Genomic DNA, 26723 nt, shown 5'->3' with positions numbered 1-26723 from the left:
TCATCATCCTCACACTGCCACCACCATGCTTCATCATCATCAACCTCACACTGCCACCACCATGCTCATCATCAACCTCACACTGCCACCACCATGCTTCATCATCATCATCATCCTCACACTGCCACCACCATGCTTCATCATCATCCTCACACTGCCACCACCATGCTTCATCATCATCATCCTCACACTGCCACCACCATGCTTCATCATCATCATCCTCACACTGCCACCACCATGCTTCATCATCATCATCATCAACCTCACACTGCCACCACCATGCTTCATCTTCATCATCAACCTCACACTGCCACCACCATGCTTCATCATCATCAACCTCACACTGCCACCATCATGCTTCATCATCATCATCATCCTCACACTGCCACCACCATGCTTCATCATCATCAACCTCACACTGCCACCACCATGCTTCATCATCATCAACCTCACACTGCCACCACCATGCTTCATCATCATCAACCTCACACTGCCACCACCATGCTTCATCATCATCAACCTCACACTGCCACCACCATGCTTCATCATCATCATCAACCTCACACTGCCACCCCCATGCTTCATCATTATCATCAACCTCACACTGCCACCACCATGCTTCATCATCATCATCATCAACCTCACACTGCCACCACCATGCTTCATCATCATCATCAACCTCACACTGCCACCCCCATGCTTCATCATCATCATCAACCTCACACTGCCACCACCATGCTTCATCATCAACCTCACACTGCCACCACCATGCTTCATCATCATCATCATCATCCTCACACTGCCACCACCATGCTTCATCATCATCATCATCCTCACACTGCCACCACCATGCTTCATCATCATCATCATCCTCACACTGCCACCACCATGCTTCATCATCATCCTCACACTGCCACCACCATGCTTCATCATCATCATCCTCACACTGCCACCACCATGCTTCATCATCATCAACCTCACACTGCCACCACCATGCTTCATCATCAACATCATCATCCTCACACTGCCACCCCCATGCTTCATCATCATCATCATCAACCTCACACTGCCACCCCCATGCTTCATCATCATCAACCTCACACTGCCACCACCATGCTTCATCATCAACCTCACACTGCCACCACCATGCTTCATCATCATCAACCTCACACTGCCACCACCATGCTTCATCATCATCATCCTCACACTGCCACCACCATGCTTCATCATCATCATCAACCTCACACTGCCACCCCCATGCTTCATCATCATCAACCTCACACTGCCACCACCATGCTTCATCATCATCAACCTCACACTGCCACCACCATGCTTCATCATCATCATCATCATCCTCACTCTGCCACCACCATGCTTCATCATCATCATCCTCACTCTGCCACCACCATGCTTCATCATCATCATCCTCACACTGCCACCACCATGCTTCATCATCATCATCAACCTCACACTGCCACCCCCATGCTTCATCATCATCAACCTCACACTGCCACCACCATGCTTCATCATCATCAACCTCACACTGCCACCACCATGCTTCATCATCATCATCATCATCATCCTCACTCTGCCACCACCATGCTTCATCATCATCATCCTCACACTGCCACCACCATGCTTCATCAACAATGATTTTTTACACCTGCGTCCACCTGCATGAGGAACAAGTGGATATGTGTTGAGAACTCGTGCCACTTCTCCTTCCTTCCCTCCTTCCTTCTTTACTTCCTATCATCCTTCCTTCCTTCCTTCCTTCCTTCCTTCCTTCCTTCCTTCCTTCTTTCCTTTCTTTCTTTCTTTCTTTCTTTCTTTCTTTCTTTCTTTCTTTCTTTCTTTCTTTCTTTCTTTCTTTCCTTCCTTCCTCCTAAAATGTGTGCAAAAAACAATAATTCATTAATTTCTGCAGACGAATCTGTAATAAGAACACCTTCTTGCAGTGTTATTTGAGTCAAGGTGACATTTCCTGCACTGCAGATTAAGTTGCATTTTTGTCTGCAGTTCCAGAGGTTTGCATTTCTCCACGATTCGGTTCGAGATGTGAGAAGGAAGCAGGCTGTGTGTGATAGAAGCTGTATTTGTTCCTAAACAAACGGTGAAAAAGGTCATGATCAGTGTGCTTATGAATGATGAGCTTATGAATGCGATGCTTCACTGATGATGTCAGAGCAGCCGGTGCAGCTGTTGCTATGGTGACGTGTTGTGAGTTAGTGTTTTTTTGAAGGAGTCTCCGCTGCATTGTTCCAGTCACTTTCACAGCTTTAACTCTGACTCTGGGCTTTCTGGGGAACATGAACATGCTTCTGCTTCTTTCCTCCCTGCTTTCTTTTCTTTCTTTTTTTTTTTTTTATTCTTTTCCTCTTTCTTTCATTTCTTCTATTCTGTCCTTAGTTTAATCCTTCTTTATCCTGCTTTTTTATTCTTCCCTTTCTTTGTTCTGTCTGTCTTCACTTTTATTCCCTTTGTTCTATTCTATCTTTCTTTCTTCTTCTTTTATTCTTATTTCCTTCCTTCCTTCCTTCCTTCCTTCTTTACATTCTTCATTCCTTTACTCCTTCCTTCCTTCCTTCCTTCCTTCTTTACTTTCTTCCTTCTTTATTTCCTTCCTTAGTTTCTTCCTTCCTTCTTTACATTTTATATAAAAAAAGAAAAAAAAAGAAAAACAAGAAATCCCGCTAGTTAATAAAGTTAATTAAGTTAATAAAGTGTTTCTTACAAGAAAATAATCAACAGAAAGTCTGAGAGCAGAACACTGTCACGGATCCAGATGTTACTATAAACGGATAAAAACCACCCCATGTCCTTCATTAATACATACGTATGCAGCATTTTTAACACATTGCAGAGGTATAAGAGGAAGAAAACATGCTTGCTCTGAAAAATATGTGTGTTTGTGTGTGTGTGTGTGTGTGTTTTAGTCAAAGGACAGAACGAGGGCAGCTACTTATTCCCTCGAGGCCTTCGTCTTGGAGAGTTAAAGGTTCAGACAGCCGTGTACTTGCTGTGGTTGAACGGTGTCAGAGTCGGTTTGGTTAACACACGGCACACACACACACCACACACACACACACACACACACGGTTATTAAAATCAAAACCACAGTGAAGAGTTGAAGAGTTTCTATGTGTGTGTGTGAGTTGTACCTTGTACCACAAAAACCATTAGAGTTGTGTATCAGCTCTTGTAGTAAGGTGTGTGTGTGTGTGTGTGTGTGACCATCTGCTTGTTAAGGCTGGCAGCGGTAAAGTCCATGCAGAGACGATGAATGCTGAATTCATCACTTTGACTTTCTGCTCAGACACACACACACACACACATACACACACATTATATTCCCTAAGGGGTTGTTCTTGTCCAGTTTTGTTAGAGACCTGTTTGTGTGTGTGTCTGTGTGTGTGTGTCTGTGTGTGTGTGTGTGTGTGTGTGTGTGTGTAAAACTTTCTATGACTTTCAGATTAAGGACTGAGTGACAAAGAGACAAAAAAAAGGAGGAACAAAAGATAAAGTAGAGAGATTCTGACAGGTTGTTGGGCATTTTGTGTATGTGTGTGTGTGTGTGTGTGCATGTGTTAGCAGCCAAACGTGTGTGTGTGTGTGTGTGTTTGGGCTCACCAAAGACAGAACAAGAGAACAGGGGGCGTGTCGCAAGGACAAAATGCACGCGGCAACACTGCAGTGATCTGGAGAGAATACAAAACAGACAGAACACACACACACACACACACACACACAGATTTATGTGTAGCGATAGATGCCTTCCTGCAGAGACCATCCACTAACACTCCGATTTTAAGATTAAGTGGAAGTGTGTTAGCTGTGGTTTTTAAAATGGAAGCCGAGGTCAGACAGACGGACATTATTTCTGACCATTCGAATGAAGGAACACACTCTAGGGTCATGCTGTTGTGGGACAATAATCAACCCCGAGGTTGTAACAGTAACGCGGCTGGACTCCAGGCTGCGTCACTTCTTTCTTTTCCTTCAAATGCAAATAAAGCTTTGTGAAGCTTTGCAGTATGAGTCCTCAGCTAATGCTGCAAAGTCTCTCTCTCTCTGACACACACACACACACACATACAAGAACAAACAGAAAAGAAAAAAGAAGAAAAAATGGAAAGATCAAGCGATTGATGTTCCTGTTTTGGTCCTCATAAAGAGACAAATACACACAAACACACAAAGGAAAAGGAAATAAGGAAGGAAGTGAATCAAAAAAAAAGGAGGAAGGATGGAAGTACAGAAACGAGAAAGAAAGCGAGGATAAAGGTAGATAGAAAAGGAATGAAATCAAGATAAAAAAAGAAAAATATAGTAAAAAGAAAGACAGACTAAACGATAGTGAGGACATCCGACCCTGTCCTATCAGAGTGAGGACATCTGACCCTGTCCTATCAGAGTGAGGACATCCGACCCTGTCCTATCAGAGTGAGGACATTTAGTCTCTTTTGGTCCTGATAAAGAGCTAAACACACATACACACACACACTGGCCCCACTCGTGTCCTTCAGTTTCCCGCAGTGTCCTGTGTTCCATCAGGCGGTTCGCTCCCGCCCGCCTCTCAGGTGTAGCACAGTGGACTCCTGCCGCGCTGTGATTGGTTCACGTCACGTGTCAGTCATTACATCTCATCATGCTGTTCACTGGAGATGAGCTCCGGGGGGAGGGGAGAAACACCAGACACAACTTCAGCTGGGTTCATACTCACTACTCAGGTCTCTGTAGGAATCTCTTCCTTTACTTCATTTTTCTTTCTTTCTTTCTTTCTTTCTTTCTTTCTTTCTTTCTTTCTTTCTTTCTTTCCCATTTTATCCTTATTCCTGCATTCTTTCTGTCTTTGGTCTTTCCATTTTCCTTCCTTCCTTCCTTCCTTCCTTCCTTCCTTCCTTCCTTCCTTCCTTCCTACTTTACTTCCTTCCTTCCTTCCCTCACTCCTTCTTTCTTTCTTAACTTCCTTCCTTCCCTCCTTCGTTCCTTCTTCATTTTCAGCATTAATTCCTTACTTCTGTCTTCCTTTTCTTTTCACTCTCACTTCCTTCCTCCCTCACCACGCTCCCTCCCACCTCTTTCTTTCTTTCTTTCTTTCTTTCTTTCTTTCTTTCTTTCTTTCTTTCTTTCTTTCTTTTCCTCATTCCTGCATTCTTTCTGTCTTTGCTCTTTCCATTCATTTTTGTTTTTCTTTCTTTCTTTCTTTCTTTCTTTCTTTCTTTCTTTCTTTCTTTCTTTCTTTCTTTCTTTCTCCCTTTAATTCCATTTACTTTTTTTCCTTCTCTTTTTTCCTTTCGTCCATCTTCCTTCTTTTATTCTCATTTCCATTCTACTACGCCATACGTCCTTTATTTATTTTCCATTTTTACCTTTCTTCCTTTCTTCTTTACTTCTTCCTTCATTACATTCTTCCTCTTCTTTTTCTTCTTTGCTTCCTGTTATCTTTCTTCTTCTTTTTCCCCTTCCATCTATCCTTCCTCTTTTCTGCCTGTTCTTTATTTTTCTTTTTTTTTCCATGTCATACATCCTTCCTTTCTTCTTTGATTTTATATTCTTTGCATCAGTGCATCTCTGTCACGTTTTGCTCATTTATCTCCTCCAACACTTTGAGTCCTTCAGATAGATAGTGTGTGTGTGTGTGTGTGTGTGTGTGAATGTTTGTGTGTGACCTGCATAAATGCATATATATATATGCGTTAAATCAGCGCACGTCGTCATGTGTGTTTTAGTGTATACTGCAGTGCAGCTTCATCACATCTCCATGGCAACAGTAACGCTAGCTTCCTGAGCCAAGGACGGAGAGATGCTGCCAAAGAGAGATCCATTCATTTACATGAGTGACGGGGAGTTCTATCTCTTAAAGTAACACTGACCTTGATCTAATAATCAATAATTAGAAACACACACACACACAGCTACCACAGACACCGACATAAATTATTTATATCACAGCATCCACTGAACATTTTATTATAGTTTAATTGGCTGTCTGCGGCTTGACTGAATGTACTGCTGTTCTAGGAACATAATCAATGGCATGGTGGTAGTGATGGTGGTGGGGGGAGTGGTGAGGAGGTTAGTAGTGGTGGGGTTGTTGGTGATGATTGTGATGGTGGGTACAGTAGTGGGGTTGGTGGTGATGCTGATGGTGGTGGGGGGGGTTAGTGGTGTTGCTAGTGAGGGGGGTGATGTGGTGTTGGTGATGGGGGGGCAGGGGTTTGGTAATGATAGTGGGAGGGCAGGTGTTGTTGCTCGTGAGGGGGGTGTTGTGGTGTTAGTGATGGTGGTTGTGGATGTGGTGGTTGTGTGGTAGGTGGTGTGGTGTTATTGATGGTGTTGGGGATGGTGGTGTTGCTGGTGAGGGGCGGGTGGGGAGGTTGATGGTGTTGGTAATGGTGGTGATGTTGGGGGGTTGGTGGGGTGGTGTGGTTTTGGTAATGGTGGTGGGGAGGTTGGTGGTGTTGCTAGTGAGGGGGGTGGTGTGGTGATGGTGGTGGTGGTGGGGTTGGTGGTGTGTGGTGTTGCTGGTGGTGGGGTGGTTGGGTAATGGTGGTGGGGGGTAGGTAGTGTGGTGTTAGTGATGGTGGTGGTGGATGTGGTGGGGGGTAGGTGGTGTGGTGTTAGTGATGGTGGTGGTGGATGTGGTGGTAAGGGTGGTGGTGTTGAGATGTGTTGGGGTGGTTTTTGGTGTTGATGGTGGTGGTGTGATGCAGTTGAAGTATTTACTTGCTTTCCTCTCTTTTTTGCCCTTGACTGTAAGTAACTGAAATTGCGACCAGAAATGGAAGGGGGTATGGGGGGATGTCTTTTTTCTTTTCATTGATTTCAACTTTGAAGAACAAATGCAGTGCAAGTCATCCTTGAAAGCAAACAGATCTTGCTGCATGTCTCTGTTCACGCTCCACTGGTCATCGGGTGCAGCCGAGTCACTATTTTGTGACTCAGCAAAATGTTTCACCATCCGTGGTGGTGAACTACTGAGGCCAAGATGCACATGTGCTGCACCATGGGTGCTCTGGCATTGTGGCACCTTCCTCTCTGCCCCCAGCGTTTCTCGCCAAGCCTTGTCGAGCCTCGTCTTGCTGACCTGGTTTACTTTGTGGCTTTTGCTCTCTCTGGAGGCTTCTCAACATGCATACACACACACACACTCACACAAACACAAACACACACACACACACACTACATACAACTATTTCCAAATATAGATTACAGATTTGTCAGGGTGGTGCTCTTCAATGGTATCAACTTGTTTGTGTGGTATTAAAAGGTATCATTAAAAATGGATGGTTGGATACATGGATGGCTTGTAGGGAAAAAAAGAACTACCAAAGAGTATCAAGTGACAGCCGGCCATACAGTTACACCATTTTAATTTCAGCAGTAACCATGACAGGAAGAGGGCAGCGCAAAATCGATTTGCTTCCTCAAGTCTCTGAGCGGTGGACCGGAGCCAGAAAGCAACTCAAGTTAAAAGCCTTGAAACCTTGCGCCTGCGGAACCCAGCCTGGGTGTCTTTATTCAATTATTTGCTGGGTTTATTGAATAATCTTTTGCTCTCCACCACCAGTGCTGGAGAGAAGTTTAGATGCGAGGAAGTTTGAAACCTCAACGTGGAACTCCAACCCACCTTAGTTTGCTACACTACACTTTGTAGGTGGTGCCACTTCTTTTTGTTTGTTTTGAAACATGGTGCCATTTTGTGGCTCTTTGCTAATTTCATCTATGCACTATGTCCAGGATGGCTAGTTCCATCCCCAGTAGTTTCTGGACCACAGGAATGTACCTAGCTTAGAGCAAAAACAAAGGGCCATTTGAGCCATTTGGTATACATTTGGTAAATTATAAATGCTGTTTTCAAACCCCAAAGTGGTCCAGCTATATATGGTGATCCCTGGTATCAGATGCTGTTGAAAATGGCCATCTGGGGTTTGCTTCCACCGACCTACCATCCTGGATCAAGTGTGGAAGCTTTCGGCACTCTGTACCATATAACAGCTTGCTACGTTGTGTGCTTTTGGGATGCCTGGGAAAAGGTTGTTATGGTCAATGGACGAAATAGAATGCCTTATTGATCTATCAAATCAGTGTTAGGACTGTTGCACTGCAATTAGATCACTGTGTGGTACCTGTGGTACGACTCCTTGCGCTGAGCTCAATAACATATAATGCATCCAAATAACGATGGTACCTTTGGAAGGTACCATACAGCAAATGGACAAGCTTAGTGTCTACCCTTTTGCACAAATATTATGTATTAAATTGCACCATTGGTGGTTCAATTCCTCTGACCAAGTATTCTGACCAAGACCACCCAAACATTTTCCAGGAATTATGACCTAGGAGACCAAATCATCCCTGGAATTGTATCCTGAAAATTTTGGCTTATTGGAAGAGTTCCAGTGGTGGACATGCAATTCTTGTACCTGCTGTTTGGATGGACTCCCAGTGTGATTATTTAAATATAGTTCTTTACGCAAGGGAGATCTTAACAATCAATATCGGGGGTGTAACTAAACAACCTGTCAAGATCCTCTTCTAGGAGTCTCATCCTACTCCTAGTTCAATGCCGAGAAAGGGATTTGATCCAAATTGGTTGCTGGAGTTAATCAAGTATGCCACATATTTTGAGTTGTGGGCACCATTTTTTTCCTGCACAAGGTTTTGATGGGTTTGTGGGTTGTACCCTAACCACAAGCCATCGAAGAGGGGGAGCTGTTCGTTGTCCATTTTCACATCTTTTCATTATCATTCCATTCACTACCATTCTGTTTTGTTTCTTACCACCATTGATGGTTCCATAAGTATATTCCCCCTAACCAATTTACACCAAATTAAGCTTCTAGTAACCAAAAGGTTGTGGGTTCAAATCTCATGACTGCCAGGCTGCATAAGCCCAATTAAAAAATACAAATGTCATCGTTTTTCAACTTTCTTCTTTAGGTCAGCTGTAATTCCATTTCTCAGAATTCAGACCGCTCATGACGTGACTCCAGTTGATGCTTTGTAACTCTACTCCTCCCTTTGTCGGAAACACTTCCCTTTCCATCAGATGCTCACTGATGGAGTCGTTGCTGGATTTGGGCTGATTGCCGTCCGCTCTATCAAAGGTGTTCTTTTATGAAATGTCTCTATGTTCCTGTGTTGTCATTGTGGTTTGTCCGGTGATTTCCAGAAACGATGATATTTTCAGGATTTAGGAAACTTCCAGTCAAGCATCCAGACCTTTGAATAAATGCCATCAGGCGTTTTTTTTTTTTCAAAAGCACGAGACCAATTGACGTCAAAATGCATTACCGCTAAATAGATTATATTTAATGAAAAAGTGCTTCTTACATCGCACCATTTCTACAAATACAATACAGAATATTTGTATCGCATAGAGCATGTGTTAACTCCGACGCTAGTGAAGTAATAAATGGCCTTAGCTTAAAAAAGGAGACATGATGTCATGTACTTGTATTTTTAAAGTAACGAGGCAGGCGTTGTCGTATCCGCGCTACGGATATAGCACATTAGAACAAGCATATTCTGTTTCTTCGGCGTGGAAGTTGAAGAACTTCTGAAAGGCTCAGATAAAGTCAATTTAAGAATGGGTCCATATCCCGATCGATAGCCCTCCTCACTTCCAGTCTAATCACATGCACACACTTCCAGTTTAATGCGAATTAGCAGCTAAGTAACATCGCAGCTCCAAATCTTGACAGCCGTGTGCGCGTAAGCCGAGAGGGGCTTCTGTCTGAAAGGCTCAGTGTTACAACTGTGTGTGTATGACTCACTCAGAAGCAAACTCACACACACACACACACACACACTTACACTTAAGCACACCTAAGCACACACAGGACTAGGCTAGCTTTCTGGTACCTTAGCTTTACCAGACAATATGGAGCCATTTCAGAGAGAGAGAGAGAGAGAGAGACAGAGGGAGGGAAAGGAGGATGAGAAGAGATGAGAAATAGATGCGAGAGGGGAAAAGGGGATCTCAGTTGCAGCAGATTGTAAGTAGGTCAGGCTGAAGATTGAGAGGCATGGAGAGAAAGAGGGAGAGAGAATTTAGGGATAGATGAACCTCATGATAGAAACTGTATACCTTTAGAAAAGAAAAAAAAGGTGCTTCATATTTGAGCATATGTAACGAATGGGAAACTGCAGTTACACCCTCATGATAACATCTAGATTTAAAGCCATGAAGAAACCAACCTGCATTAAACAAAACAAAAAAAATCGAAATAATAATAATGATAATAATAATAATGAAAGAAATAATAATAATAATGATGATGATGATTATTATTATTATTATTATTATTATTATAATCATCATCATCATCATTATTATAATCATTATTATTTATTTATTTATTTATTTATTTATTTATTTATTTATTTATCTATTTATTTATTTTACATTTTTTAAATATAATTTTAATTTTATTAAATGTTTTTATCTAAATTTTAATTATTTTGATTTGATTTAATAAAGAGTTCTGGTTTTGTTTTATTGAATTAAATTACGCTTTAAATTGTTTTTAATTTGTTAATTTCTGAAGTTGTAGTTTTCTGCTAACAGCGTGTCAGGAAGTGGCTTATTACTATGTTTAATGTTCTAGAACACAAGATCCTGTTAATACTAGATGTTAGAGCAACAATATCTAGAAACTCAGCAGCACTGTGAAATATAGAAATAATAAATGCTCTAAAAATAAAGGGTTTACTGTTGTTTTTATCATCATCATTATCATCATCATCATCATCATCCCATTTAATGCAAATCCAGACGATTTATAGCTGGGATTAAAAGGCTTGGTGATTAGATACCGACACCTTGACGTGTCTTTCATATTTTTTTTCTCCATTCCATTTAGTCTGCGGTAGGAAAGGGAGAGGAAGAAACGGAGGGATTGCGTAAGATGGAAGGAGAAGGGGATGGCTGGTTACAAAAACAAGTGGGTCTTAATAGGAGAGAGAGGGAAAAAAAGCTCTCAACTACTTGTGCATCTTATTCACATGAGTGGCTGTGTGTGTGTGTGTGTGTGTGTGTGTGTGTGTGGAGGGGGGTCTAAATCTGGGTCTTTATAAGAGAGAGAGTGTGTGTGTGTGCGTGTGTAGATGCAGCACAGGGTTTTTTTCCCTCTGCAGTGAGTTTGTATCCAACACCCCACTCTCTCTGCCACTCTCTCACATCCTCTCTCTCTCTCTCTCCCTCTCTGATGTATTATTTATCCGTCAGTGCTTAGTGAGTAAAACTATCCCGCTATCCCTCTGTGTGAACATGAACGTGTAAAAAAATTTTTAAAAAAATTATACATCAATAGCCCTGATTCTTTTTCCGTCTTCCGCCTTCCGTCTTCTATTGTCTCTATATTTAGAGCCAAGATGCGATAAACGCTCGCGTTATGAAGATGTAACCTAATACAAATATGTTATTGGGAATGATATGTGGTGTAGACAGACACGGATGTTAGCGTTTTTGTTTTGTCAGAAATGTTCACGGGACGTCTTACAAATAAACAGATAAATACTATGTACATGCGTTAGCGTGCATCTGGAGCCTTCGCTCATGTTCATCCTTAGTATCTGGCTGGTCAAAGTCTTTGGGATTTCATTAGGAAAGGTGTAAAGAAGCTCCGAAACGAAACGAAACAAAACAAAACAAAACAAAACTTGCACACATCTGTAGTTAGGAATGTAGCCGGAATTCACACACTTTTTGTGTTTTCTGATATTTTCCTGAGGTATAGCTGTAGGATACATATTTAATTTAGGAACCAAACCAACCTTTCTGGATTAGGCCACACCCACTTTGGGTTCAAATCTCCATATTGTGAACACTCAACAGAAACAGGTGCGTCATCACGTTACACACAAAAAGTTTCATAATACAAGCCCTTAATCTTCTTCTTCTTTCGGCTTTTCTCTTCAGGGGTGACCACAGCGGATCATCTCTCTCCACCTGTCCCTATCTTCTGCATCCTCAACACCCACTAGCTTCATATCCTCATTTATTACATCATATACCTCCTCTTTGACCTTCCTCTTTTCCTCCTGCCTGGCAGCTCCATGTCCAACATTCTACTACCAATATACTCACTCTCCCTCCTCTGGACATGTCCAAACCATCTTAATCTGTCCTCTCTAACTTTGTCCCCCAAACGTCCAACATGAGCTGTCCCTCTGATGTACTTGTTCCTAATCCTGTCCAACCTTGTCACTCCCAAAGAGAACCTCAACATCTTCAGCTCTGCTACCTCCAGCTCTGACTCCTGTCTCTTCCTCAGTGACACTGTCTCTAAACCATACAGCATGGCCGTTCTCACCATTGTCTTGTACACCTTCCTGATATTATTCTATCACAATACAAGCCCTTAATATACACAATATTAATAAATGCAATCAACAACAATGTCATGTTCTACCTGAAGTTGCCTTTAACTGGTAGTGTATGTGCTGAGAGAAAGGTGTGTGTACAGGACCGTGTGTGGTCCACTGTGCAGGTGTGTGTGTGTGTGTGTATTTGTGTGTGTAGGACCAGAACCTGAATATAGGAATCTAGGCCAGCGTTTGCTCTGATGCTCTACTGATGAAGACCCAGTTTACACATTTAGACCAAACAGAACATTATGGACCCGGATATTGAAATAAAATATTGAAATTCTCGGTCCTGATTGGTCAGGACATGTTGAATAATTTACCATAACGGCGGCCCTGACAGGGCCACAAGGTTTATATCAGTGTGCTTGTTGCGATAAATGGTCAACTCTGAAGTAAGGACTGTAACTAATTGCTGACATGGGGTGAGGAAGGAGTCTCCAGTGTCATGGGTAAAGTGGAAAAACTTACTTTAGGTCTATAAGATGAAGAGCAGCTTTGCAGATTCTCAGCATTTTTTTGTGCTGATAACTTCAACAGAGAATGCTGGTGAAGGAATGACTGCAAGGAAATAACTTGGACAGAATTACTGTATCTGTAAATGTATTCCAATTGTAATAATTGGCAAACTGCTGTAAAGTAATGACACAATATTAAGCCCAGCTACCTCCACGTCCAGTAAGGTTATATACAGAAAAATCAGCAAGGAAAATCTCACTTTGGTTTATTACGACCATTTAAAACTTTTTGGAGATAAACAATATTGTACCAACCTGCACTTTTGATCCAAGACAATTAACCAATCTGCCAATTTCACTAATTCCTAAAATTGCAGAAGAGGTAAGATAGCAGAAATCTCTGAAATAAACATAACTGAAATCTCTGAAATCGAGATAGCTGAAAACTCTGAAATCAAAATAGCTGAAATCTCTGAAATAAAGATAACTGAAATCAAGATAGCTGAAATCTCTGAGACAAGATAGCTGAAATGTTTGAAATCAAGATAGCTGAAATCTCTGAAATCAATATAACTGAAATGTCTGAAATCAAGATAGCTAAAATCTGAAATCAAGATAGCTGAAATCTCTGATTCAAGATAACTGAAATCTCTGAAATCGAGATAATGGAAATCTCTGAAATCAAGATAGCTAAAATCTAAAATCAAGATAGCTGAAATCTCTGGGCCAAGATAACTGAAATCTCTGAAATGAAGATAGCTAAAATTGCTTTTCCCAACAATTTATTTGTGAAAGATCCATCTGAATAGCTGAGTGTGACACTGTCTTCTTTCCTTTGTTTCCCTTTGTTTCTCTGTAGTATGTGGCGTTTGGCTCGCTGCTCTTCATCCTCATTTCCATCTCGACGTTCTGCATGGAGACGCACGAGGCATTCAACACCGTCTACAACCGGACAGAGAACGTGACGGTGGGCAACGTGACACGCGAGGAGGTCTTCTTCGAGGTGGTGACGGACAGCTGGCTTACATACGTAGAGGGCGTGTGCGTGATATGGTTCACCTTTGAAGTGTTTACGCGTGTCATATTTTGCCCAGACAAGGCTGAATTCTTCAAGAGCACTCTAAACATCATTGACTTTGTGGCCATCCTGCCATTCTACCTAGAGGTTGGTCTGAGCGGCCTTTCATCCAAGGCGGCCAAGGACATGCTGGGCTTCCTGCGTGTGGTCCGGTTTGTCCGTATCCTGAGGATCTTCAAGCTCACGCGTCATTTTGTTGGGCTTCGTGTGCTGGGTCATACGCTTCGCGCCAGCACCAATGAGTTTCTCCTGCTTATCATCTTCCTTGCCCTCGGAGTGCTCATCTTTGCCACCATGATCTACTATGCCGAACGCATCGGCGCCAGCCCCAATGACCCCACGGCCAGTAACCACACTAGATTCAAGAACATCCCCATCGGTTTCTGGTGGGCCGTGGTCACCATGACGACTCTGGGGTACGGTGACATGTACCCTGAGACGTGGTCGGGTATGTTGGTTGGTGCTCTGTGTGCCCTGGCTGGTGTGCTGACGATTGCCATGCCTGTGCCCGTCATTGTCAACAACTTCGGCATGTACTACTCACTGGCCATGGCCAAGCAGAAGCTGCCCAAGAAAAAGAATAAACACATTCCACGAGCCCCACAGCCCGGCTCGCCCAACTACTGCAAGCCTGACGCTCTGGCTATGGCTACTGCTTCACCTCAGAGGATCCTGGGTAACGTTCTGGGCGGGGTCATGGGCTCAGGCGGACTCACTGGAGACTGTCCTCTCGCTCAGGAGGAGATCATAGAAATTAACAGAGGTAAGCAACTTTTTAATTTAATTTTTAATTTCATTATTTATCAGGAACGGGAAAAGACAGACTTGACTAACAGGCCAAAAGTTTTTCTTTTTCTTTTTCTGGTCGATATGGTGAAGTCTTTAGTAACATTTTTGGAAGGAGTCTCCGGTGTCAGAGCTTTGGGGTGGCATCCCATTGGGCCGCATCACACCACCCCACCGGTCATTGATTACTTCCCTTTAACAGCATGTCCCTAGCTGTGTGTCCACTTGAGAACCTTATGATATAAAATAAACTCTAATGTAACTGTAAAACTTTAGGCCACGCCTCCTACCAAAGATTGATGCTTAACACATAAGCAGAGTTATGCGATGTCCTACACTAACTCTAAATGTATTTGTATTTTTTAATAGATAATTGACGTATTGTGTTAGAAACCATGCAAACAAGTCTGCTTGAGATGCTAACAACTCAAATTGTAGGTATGAGGCTAAACTGATAGCTGCAGGCTTTGCTTATTAGCTACATCAACCTCATGGCTCCTCAAAACTAACATCGTGGCAGCATTAAGAAAAAAGTGATAGTGTATAATTGTGACATTAATGACACCCCTGATCCTTATTTCTCAGCATGTAAGAGTCCAGGAAATGGATTTTCTAATTCGATTTTGTTGAACATGCTGAATCATTCAGTAGGCAGGGTATACGATATAGACACAATGGTAAAACAATACAGAGCATTTAAGCATATTTAAAGCAGTGTGTGTGTGTGTGTGTGCTTAAGTCAGTGTTTTTTTTCCCCCTCAGGAGACACCTCCATTATAAATGATTTCGTATTTATGATCAACTAGTGAGTACATATGAGCCCAAAGCATTCCATCTGCCAAGCACACACACACACACACACATACACACACACACACACACACACACTCATTCATTTTTTTGTATACACAGTCCCACCACTGAAGATCCCAGGAGGCTTTTAGCTCATAGGCATTTCAGAAACAGTCCTACATAAACAGTGCAGTGTAAACAGCAGGTGCTGTCTGTGGCCTGATAATGAATCATTCCGAAAGGTCAGCCATTTTAACTTCTTCCTAATTTAATTCACAATTATTTACCTCATATCAGACCTTAAAGTTAGAACCTTTTTTAAATGTCTACAGCACCGCCGGTAAAACTTGGGTGGGGGGGAATGAGGGGTAGAAAATGCTGACCGAAGAAGCAAATTGTATAATTTTCAAAGAACTAACAAACTAGCATTGAAGTAAACTAAAATAATCGAGTCGCAGCCTTGTATTTTGCTGTTGTAGTGCGTGAATTGCGAAGGCATGTTAACGTAGCTTAACCTAGCTATGAGGGCAAGTGCCATTTTGCCAAATGAAACAATTTTCACTCATTAAAGCGACATAATAGTTGCATTTGACTATGTGGAGCAAACGTTCCTCCACCAGCTAGGCTTGGGATGGTTGACGATAGTATCTGGAAATGGAATCTGGTTTTCAAGTTTTCTCACGTGTATTCGCTTCTGTTGTCCGTTGTCTGTTCAATTAAGCGTTGATACATGGTGTTGTTTATTAAGTCTAAAGCTAAACCCTTTGACACTGGAGACTCCTTCCATGCTCCTCCATAATGGAAATTTCACCGTAACAACAATGATATTTTGGTTTTGGTTGAATCACAGCATATATAAGATATATTGTCCACTGTTTATAGCGTCCACTTCTTGTTATTGTGGAATATTCTGACCAATCAGAGTGCTTTGATATAATGCATAATTGACAGCGGAGAGACAGTGGCAGTGTGTGAATCGAACGGCTCTCTCCAGAGTTCATTCAAGTGGAAATAATAGAATGAACCCAATCAATAAAGTCTCTAATTAAATCCCAGACTCTCTGTGTTTACAGCCGTTACAGGAAGTCGCTGATATGTCCCAAAGGCTCTTACACAACAGCCAGATGCTTATTATTACTGCTGCTAAAATGGCATGATGTGATTGGCTATGACAGCAGCCTGACCACACCCCCTTATAATATATATATATATATATATATATATATATATATATATATATATATATATATATATTCTAGCCCCGCCCCCTCCTTGTGACGACCTTGAAAGTGACGATATTTTCCTCCTTTTCTTGTTCTGCATCTTTTTTTTCCTGGCTGCTGCAGAATGTTTATTCCTCTTTCTTCCTCTCTTCTCTTCCTTTTCTCAAATTTACTCTTTCTCCTTTTCCACTGGCCGTGTCTCATCTTGCCATCCTTTCATTTTTTTCTGCATTGCCCTCTCTTTCTCTTTCGCTCAACTTCCTCCTATTTCTCAATCCTGTTTTCTCCCTCTTTCTTTTCATCTCCCACCTTCACCTTCTCCATCTCTCTTTTTCCTCCACTCATTCTTTCTCTGCCTCTACTCCTCCTTCTTTTTTTCTCTCTCCCTTCTTCTCCTTCATACCCTTTTTTATCCATCCCCTCATGTGTCTGTCTCTTCCTTTCTGTCTTCCTCTTTCTCCCTCTCTCCATTCTTCTCATTTCCCCATTCTTTCTCTCCCTTTCATTTCTTTTTCCGGCTTTCTCATCCTGTATCTCTTTACTACATCCTCTTATTCCTCTCTCTTTTCTACCATTTCTCTCTCTCTCTCTTATCCTCCTTTATTTTCCCTCAACGACTTTCCCACTCTCCATCTTTCTCTTTCCTCTTCCCTTCTTTTCCACTTTTTCTAACTCTGTCTCCTTCTCTTTTCTTTCTTCTATCCTCTGTTTCTCTCTTACCCTTTCTCCTTCTCACTTCTCCTGCTCTCCCCCTTACAATCCCTCACTCTTCCCATTTCCTTCCTCTGTCTCTTAATCTTCCACTTTGTTATTCTTCTTCTCCCCTTTTTTCCCTCTCCTACATTCTCCCTGTTCCTTCTTCTCATCTTCCTTTCTCTCTCCCTCTTTCTTGTCCGCTTCATACTTCTTCCTCTTTCCCTTTTCTCTCTCTTTTTCTCCATCCTTCTCCTTTTCTTGTCATTCCTCTCTCTTTTCTATTTTCCTCCTTTGTCTTCACTTGCTTCCCTTGCTCTTCATCTCTGTCCTTCTCTCGCTCTCTCTCCCTCTCTCTCCTCATCTTTCCCTCCGTCAGACTCGAAGCAGAACGGGGACGCGGCGAGTGCGGCGCTGGCTAATGAGGACTGTCCCACCATAGACCAGGTGCTGAGTCCGGACGAGCGCAGTCCGGTGGCCCGAACACGCGAGCGCTACCAGCAGGACCGAGCATGCTTCCTGCTGAACACACGTGACTTCAGACCCTCAGAATCCAACGTCCGGAAAGGTATGCACGTACACACAGATACACACACATAAACAAACACACAAACACATACTTTGTGTTACTCATATGTTCTAAACAGAGTGGTCAGTTTACTCCAGAATGAATACCCACCGTATTTCCTGGACTATAAGTCGCCTCAGATTAGCTCTTAGCTCTCTAATGATGTCATAATTCCTTGAGGCTGCGCCATCTCTGTTACACCCTGCTGAAAATGAATAGCCTCCGAGACGAGCAGAATTCATGGCCAGGCTGTTCGTTTTTTATTCAGAGATGCTGAAGTGCTGTTTTATTGACTTTCGCAAAGCAGAACTTTTTCTTTCGAAGTTTACATGAAATAGCGTGGAAATGACCAAAACAAGTAGAAAAACTGTCTAACAGGAAGTTGGCATTTAACTCTCCTGGTTTATGATGTGTAATATCATTATAATATATATGTACAGTATGACCTTGAATGACCTGGACCTTGATTACAAACCTACATTATAAACAGTAAAACCTGAAGGAACAATCTAACTAGGTAGTTTTGTAACTAAGAAATTAATCCCAAGACACAACACGGCCAAAAGAAGCCACGCCCACTGACAGCCTGTCATGTAGCTGGATTACACCAGCGAAAATAAACAGGACAGTTCTACTAAGCGCCTCTTGTCCAATCAGATCAGTGGACTGGAACTAACTCTGTATGATATCATCTACTCAAGAGCATGGTAAAAGCATGGAAAAAGTGTCAGTCATTAATGGTCCACTTTCATGACCTCTCATGTTCTGGAACTTTCTGTTTCTCATGGCCAGTTGTAGGTTCAAGTCTGGATACTATATACCTATACATATGCAGTACCTGATATACCATGAAGACACTATAATTTCTTTCTCTCTCACACACACAAAACAAACATTTTCACTCAAAAATGCTCTTTTTTCCCTCTATCTCCTTTCCTCTTTTTTTTTTTTTTTTAAATAACTGAGCTGTTCGGAATCATGCACTGTTGATTTTCCCCTTTCTATAAAGTAACAAAAACAACGAATACTGACGATCGTTATCCTTGTATAGCTAATTGTGTCCATTAGCCATTGCTCAGCTAAGAGTGAACTTTGGTTCAAAAATTAAATGCACCATGTAAATACTATAAATCCTGGAGTACCATGTCAATAGTAGGGTGAACTATTAAATCTTTTTCTTTTCGATTCCAAACGAAATCGTCTGTGCTTATAGAAAACCCAAAGAGTTCAGTTCCAACGTTGCTGAAGATCTATCATATCAGTGAAGTTTGATGTGCTAGTGTTTGCTTTAATGAACCTACAGAGCTCAAAGAAACTAGCTAGCTAACACTAATCATACCTTTAGCTAAATGTTGTTCAAAGTTTATGGGCAGCACTTTAACTTTCCACGCTGTAATTTCAAACCTGTTACGTCTTGAGCATGCACATAAATATCAGCTTTGCCTTTGATTTCAGAAGTAGACCCGTTAATGGAACTGCTAAGGCAGGACACCTTTGTCTTCTAGTGTCTCAAAGTGTGTTATAGTCCAGAAAATACAGCAGAGATACAGGGACATCAAAACAGATACACACATAAACAGAAAGCGAAATGTACATGTCCATGTGTTCATGTGTGTTTTTTTCCCCCTGTAGTCTCTACTGAGTGTATATTTGTATTTGTGTGTATTTTATGAGTGTTTGTGTGTTCCGTGTAGGAACCGAGTCAAGAGTTAAAGGGACGTTTCACACACATTCTGCTTCCCGTCCACACAACGTTCGCAGTCGTAATGCTAATCCTCGCATAGAATTAGCTGGAATTAGTTGACGTAGATGTGAAAGTGGAAACAGGAAATATATTTAAAATATTATTTGGATTTTGATTGCTTTCACATGTGCTGTGTTCATGTTTGAAGCCATTACAGCCATAAAAAAGTAAAAGATCCAGTGTGCTGCCCTGTCCTGTGTTTTCGTTGCCATGGAAACATAACTAATAGTTAAGAGAAACAAATTAGTATATCGTTGTCATTGTTTACGTCATATGGTGAATTGATAAAAATAAATCACACATCGTCAGCTAATTTCAAAAACATTAGTGCCATCGGCCATTTTGAAATATTTTTCTGATCCTGCATGAGCGTCTGGTAGCCCCGCCCCTTTTCCACTACGTAGGCAAAGCTTTGTTTTAACGAAGTTTTGTCAGTGTTAAAATAAAAGTTAAATGATCGTACATCATCCATGAATTAATCCAGCAGGTGGCCGGATTCTGAGGTAGTGGTTTGCTTTAGCGTTACAGAATCGAGATGCATCTTACCAACAAGAAACACGTCAACATAAACACGAGTAGAAGAAAATGTAAACATAGAACAGCTACTAACCTTTGTTTTGTGAAAGTCAATAATAAAAATGTTCTCCTCTGGTTGTTGAACATACTCAGCCACCGATTGAATATGAATACGATATCTGCTTGTCCCGAGCACCGATTGCGTTATATAATGTATACAATGTAATATAATGTAGAGTGTAGTAATGATATAGTATGACATGAGCGCAGCACGCGTCAGCAATACCTGGCTATACATGAGCTGTCATTCATGATTGGTTATTTCCTGATCATTAATCACCTGTTTTTCATTCAACAGTGATACAGTGAATTCTGACAAAACGATAGAGATGCCTGAGTGCAGATATCATATTAACATATTAACGGATGTGTAGCTTTAACACACTTCAAAGCAGAATATGTGTAAACCAACCCTACACTCTGTATATTCCACTGCAGTAGGTGTGTGTGTGTGTGTGTGTGTGTGTTGCACTGGTTGGGTTCAAATGAATCACATGAAACTGGAACATGGAACTGCAGATTATTCGTGTGTGTGTGTGTGTGCGTGAGAGTGTGTGTGTATGCTTGGTGTTATCTCACCCCCTCTGTATTGTCTCTCTCTTCAGGTTGTGTCATATCACGCGTTTGTATGTGGGCTTCTTCATTCTACTTCCTGTTTTAGTGTTACCCTGTCCTCTCTGCGCCTTGTGTGTATGTGTGTGTGCGCGTGTGAGACATGTGTTTTGTGACGTGGCTTATCTTGTTCTTAACGTGTTTTGCCCTTTTTTTCCTGCTCTGTCTTCTTCAAGAGACTTTCAGCCCTGGTTTGGGACAAGAGTCCCTCCAGGGTTAAAGGTCAAAGGTTCAAATTGAGGTCAGAGTGAGGTTGTGTGAGTGGTGTCCTCAGGTCTGAGGCCGACAGAAGAGAGGGACAGAAGGAAAAACGGGATAGGAGATGAAGTGAAATAGGAGATGAGACCTGTGAGACTTCACACACACAACCTCACTACTTCAGCTCTCTTCAGTGTGTGTGTGTGTGTTTCGGTGTGTGTAGGTGGGTAAGTGTGTCAGGTTTGTTGTGAGTTGAGTAAGTGTGAGGTGTGGACACACACTGACGTGTGGCTGACTGGTTGACAGACAGACACAGGGACATTTGGACAGACTGACAGGTTGACAGGGAAGGTAAGAACGAGTCTTGGAATACTGCAAGGTCCTAATAAACCCTAAAGCCCTACACACTAAACCCTTATACCTTACATGCTCAGCTGCAGCATTGTAGTGTAGATAAACCAGACAGACCATGCTCGTTTGTCTTACTGTAACATCCAGAGCAAGCTCAAACACACACACACACATACCTATTGACAATGTTTGTGAGCACCATCCTTCAGCATTATTAATTCAGCTAATTAATGCTGTACTACACCTAAATCTAACCCTAACCGTAACCTCACTAACCCAAAAGGTTTGTTTTAATTGATTAAAAAACAGTTCTCCTTGTGGGGACCAGCCAAATACCTCACAGATAGGAATATTTTGACAGATTTGACTCCACAAAGTATACTGCTTTTATTAACCAAAATTTGGAAGCATGTACACACACACACACAATTTTGGATGGTGTGTGTTTGCTTTTTACTTGTTTACCTGTTTATGGGGACCATTAGTTAGATACCTGCTTTGTGAGCACCTAATGTCTTCATGATTTCTAAACTATGTCATATGAAACTCTTTGGACACCTTGGGACAAAGATATATCCAGGTTATTGTGTATCATGGTATCTTTAACACCTAACACACACACACACACACACACACACACACAGAACTTGCTCTGGATATGAAAGTGTAAGTGTATTAAAGGTTTGCCCATGTGTAAGTGCTTAATAATATATAAGTTGTGCTGTTCAGACACACAACACAAACACACTGGGTGTGTGTGGGTGTGTGTAAGCACATGCATTTGTGCTGGTTTGGCCATTTGGATTCCAGCTGCTCTGCGCTTGAATGTATGCAGCTGACTGCCATAGTAACACTATGACTCGACACCAGGGCCTTTAGCTTGGTTCTCTCTACCGCGAGTTCCTCCTCCTCTTCCTCCATAAGGATTCTCTTCCTAAATCTTCATCTTCACTCTTTTTTAGTTTGTTTGTGTGTGTGGTGTGTGTGTGTGTGTGTGTGGTGTGTTTCTGGGTGGGCGTGTCAGTGTTTGCTTAAACATTTATATTTATAGCACTGGTGGTTGTCCTTATTGTCTTCTACTCTTCCCCATAATCGTATAAACAGTTAATATATTTGTTACAGTATAATTGTACCAGTGAGAAGTATTACAGTTCATGAAGGCAAAACGCAAACCTGCCAACCTTGGCGCCACTGTTTAGCGTCAGATTGCATCAGTACGAGTTATCACTCAAAAGTTCGCCAAAAGATGTGATCGTCGTATGAATCTGGTATGATTGACAGCGGCCAGCTCCGATATTAACTGACACCCTCTGAAAGCCCCGCCCCTTCCCACCCATATTATTAGTGTTATCATCTGGCCAGTGCTCAAATTTTCTTGCTTAAAAAAAGATGCATTTCTTCGGTTTCCTTCAGGGTGAAATAAACAGTGAACATTTTGATTTCTTTAACGTCACATCTACTGTAGCTATCGTTATATAGTTGACATCAGTTAACTATGCAGACGGAGATGTTTTGAAGTCAGAAGTCAGTCATGGTCGAAGCATGAGTGAACATTTGTAACAACGTTTTCCTCAAAAATAGAACAAAAGTGCAAATATCATAAATTTACACTGATTTGCGAAAGGACTATTTCGTATAAAAACGTATTTTTAAATACCCCTCCCCCACTCCCAATTGTGGGACAATGCATTATTTGTCTATGAAGGTTGGCAGGTCAGAAAACAGGTAGGTAAGTAGCACTGCATTTTCCAGACTATAAGACAAGTATTTTGCCGTTTAGCGAATGCAACGACAATCATAGTAGCTAACAAATGAATGCAATGACGAGCAATTATAATAAATAAATACAATAAATAATATAATATTTACCACCCTTTTTCCAACTGAAGAAAAAAACAATGGGCAATTTAGTGTATAGAACTTTTATAGCTAATAATTGTACTACTACCTCAACAGGATCAGTAGCTAAATGCTAGTTCTAGCTAATAGTAAAAAAACATTTTTGAACATTCTTTACTGAACATGTCATAACATTTAACTATTAACTTGATGCTAGAGAAATATTAAAATAATCATTAGCATCACAATATCATGCTTTTTTGAGGGAAAAGAAATATATCAATTTTTTTTTTTTTTTAAAAAGTTTATACTTCATAGCGACAAGTCTGGAAAATATGGTCTTTTTTTATTTTATTTTTTAAATATCTGAATGTTTTTGTTTTTTTTAAAGGGGGTTCATTTTGCAATACATTAGCGGTTCGATATTTCTATCAATTCACACATTTCATTGTCCTGCCTTTCAAATGTTCATCTGCATGACCTTTGACCTCAGCATGAGCTCAGCTACTCTGTACTATGTGCCTTCAAATATTAAAACCAGTTCTTTAAGGTGTATCTTATCATATTGATAGGGTATCATAGCTAGTGTTCTAAGCAGTCTGGCCCTTCCTGAGGTTAGCCACTTGGATGCCTGTTTAGCTGTGGCTAGGCTAGCCCACAGAGGCTAAGTGGTTTAGGAGACTTTGCAAGAGCTCTTGTGTTACAAGATACACATCTTGACGCGCTAAACAAACCTCTTGATTTGCGTTCTGGTCGAGTCCGGATCAATAGAATTTAATTGTGGGTAATACAAACCCTTTCCATTTTTAACTGCCTTGCAGATCAATACACTGACATGTTGCAGGAACAAGCATCTCGAAGATCTGGGTGTACATATGGCCTTCATGGCAATACACAACCATGACCTAATTAAAGAAATGAATGCTTATGGACATTCACAACATTCATTAATATGCTAGAATGTTAAAGGATGATTGCTACACAAGAAATAAAAAATAAACATTAATATAGTTTGCCTAATGTGTCTTAACAATTAGATAAATCAAAGTACATTCTGCTAAAAATTTTTAGTTAGTCATTAAAGCGTCCTTGGATAGACGCAAAACTTTTCAAAAAATAGCGTTTATGTCCATTCTAGTTCATGGTTTAGCATGTTCAAAGCTAGCTTGGAGGAGCTGATGTATGTAAATGCTAGTTTGTGGTTTAACTGATGAATACAACGCTGAGGTATGTTAATGCTAGTTTGTCGGTTAAGCCATTTACTACAATGCTAGAGAGCCTGTTTATTGCTAGTTGAAAGGGTCAAACATTTACATCAGCTAGTCTATATTAATGCTAGCTTGAGGGTTAGCTAGTTTTCTAGTGGCTCAGATCCAGTGATCTGATATGAATTTATCTAGTTTGGTGATTAAACATTGTGTACAATACTAGGCTATGGTTTAAAACTGCTTTTATTTACTACAGCACTAGTTTATGGTGATGCATATTAAAAATAGTATTAACTGTTAGCTATAATTTTAGTTTATGGTTTAGCATGTGTGTAGTAATGCTAGTTTTGTGGTTACCCTGTTTTCTACGATGCTAGTTCATGTTTAAGGCTGTTTAATGCTAGGTTATGGCTTAAAACATGTTATGGCTATTTTAGTTGATGGTTCAGCCTGTTAGTCTGTGGGTTAGCTAGTATTTTAGATCTGCTAGCAAACCGCAACCTACTCGAATTAGACCACGGGACTCGATTTTACTCTGTTACATACATTTAACAGATGTCTTTTTCCCTCTGAAAAAGATGAAGACGTAATCATATGTACACCTTACAGCAGGACAAACAGTTTTTAGAGATATTTTAAAGAATGTGAAGCTGGTTTTGATGTTTGCGCACCTTCTTTGTCTTTTCATGTCTTTCACTCTCCATTGCTTATTGCTTGCTCTCCACTGACTAACACTCATCTCATTCTCCATCCATCTCTCCAGGCCGCCAGTGCAGTGCCAGTATTTCATAGGTGTGACTGTGGGTAGGTATTCTATATGCTAATTCTGTACTTTATTGTGTTTATTGCAATTTCATGCAGTTGGTAGGTATTTTGTATATAAGCGGTGTATATCATCTACTCTGTGGGGTTGTGCTGTTATAGGATAATAGTCAAATTACCAATAATGAATGGTCAAGTTGATTATTTTCCTGTCCAGAAGTGTTTTATTCCTGTTACACCACAGTGATTTGACAGCCTTTGTCATTTTTCCTCACCAATCAGATTCAACAGCTTGACAGCACTGTGGTATATGACATACACCTCGTCTCTGTTTCAGTATTTTGGTTTGACGCAACAATCCCATTAGTTTGCTCTCAGTTTAATATGGATTTAACACACAAACGCTGGCCTAACACCTCCATTTTCTCAGAATCCATCCATCCATCTATCCATCCTTCCATCACCCAGTCATTGTCCTGTTCTATTCCCACTCCCAAAAACCTCCTTTGTTTTTTCTTTATTTACACAAAATTCGCAAAAAAAAGGATGTGCTAGAAAAATGGTATAAATGTTTTAGATTCAAAGTTATTGTTTAATATATTTAACAAATATTTATAATATTTGAGAAAAGCATTTCCTGGACTGAATTAAATAAAGATTTGTCTGCATTTTTTTTATTTATTTTCTATTATTTTCTATTATTTTATTATTATTCTATATTCTATTATTTTTATCTTCTAAAATTTCCATTGTAATCACAATTTCACTTCAAGTACAAAATATATGAAATAATTCACTTTATAACAATGACTGATTTGGCAATGCTTTGAATTTTTTATTTTTTTTAAAGAATTCCACGTCGTAGTTTTTCTTCGTTTTTATTATACAAAAGTTGGGGATTGTCTGTGAAACAGACAATTTTACAATATCACTAATTAGACAAGCTTTTACTATGTTTGTTGTACAGTACTGTTACCTTTGTTACTGTAGAACTGTCTTATAAAGAGATTATTGAGTTAAACCTCGCAGTAGCAGTTGTAGAAAATGAATGTACACCTTCCGACCAATTGGAATCGAGGCGTTTTTAGCATGAGCGTTAACTTGTTTCCATGTATTCTAGTCTGATAAGGACTAACGTACACACGTAGCATGTAAATTAGTGTTTAGTATTGAAAGTTTTGCTAGACATTTTGCATATTTTCAGCTAGTTTCAGCTAATTTGTGCTTCACTGCATCCCCAATTCTGGCCTCTGGGAAGCAGAAAAGAGTGAAATCAAACTCACAGATATGAATAATAATTTAAAAAAAATGAGGAAAAATGAATCTCTCAGCTGACTAGAGTTTCTGTGAAACATGGTGGTGGGTGTATCTGTAAGCTTTGTCTTTATGTCTGGTTGCTAATTAGTGTTTGTAAGCTATTGTGACCTTGTTTGTGTTTAGATGCCCTTGAGTTTGTGTGT

General features: G+C 40.8%; 1 protein-coding gene across 7 annotated transcripts in view; it reads left to right on the top strand.

The window, feature by feature from the left end:
- The window catches only part of kcnc3b (potassium voltage-gated channel, Shaw-related subfamily, member 3b), a 65341-nt gene that overhangs the window by 25987 nt on the left and 12631 nt on the right, over positions 1 to 26723 (top strand). For 3 of the 7 annotated variants that reach the window (XM_058399682.1, XM_058399665.1, XM_058399656.1), the window contains 2 exons: positions 13693 to 14674; positions 16836 to 17967. In XM_058399682.1, the coding sequence (XP_058255665.1) occupies positions 13747 to 14674; positions 16836 to 17827 (1920 nt within the window). In that variant the 5' untranslated portion in view covers positions 13693 to 13746 and the 3' untranslated portion in view covers positions 17828 to 17967. Of the gene's footprint in view, positions 1 to 13692; positions 14675 to 16835; positions 17974 to 20898; positions 20920 to 25264; positions 25306 to 26723 lie in introns of those variants that run through there. The other 4 variants (XM_058399674.1, XM_058399706.1, XM_058399691.1 and 1 more) reach the window with 3 other exon arrangements.

This window comes from Hemibagrus wyckioides, linkage group LG01 (genome assembly GCF_019097595.1).
Source record: "Hemibagrus wyckioides isolate EC202008001 linkage group LG01, SWU_Hwy_1.0, whole genome shotgun sequence".
Classification (NCBI taxonomy): Eukaryota; Metazoa; Chordata; class Actinopteri; order Siluriformes; family Bagridae; genus Hemibagrus; species Hemibagrus wyckioides.
The sequence above is the reverse complement of the archived record's forward strand: the minus strand, read 5'-3'. Positions and strand labels throughout refer to the sequence as shown.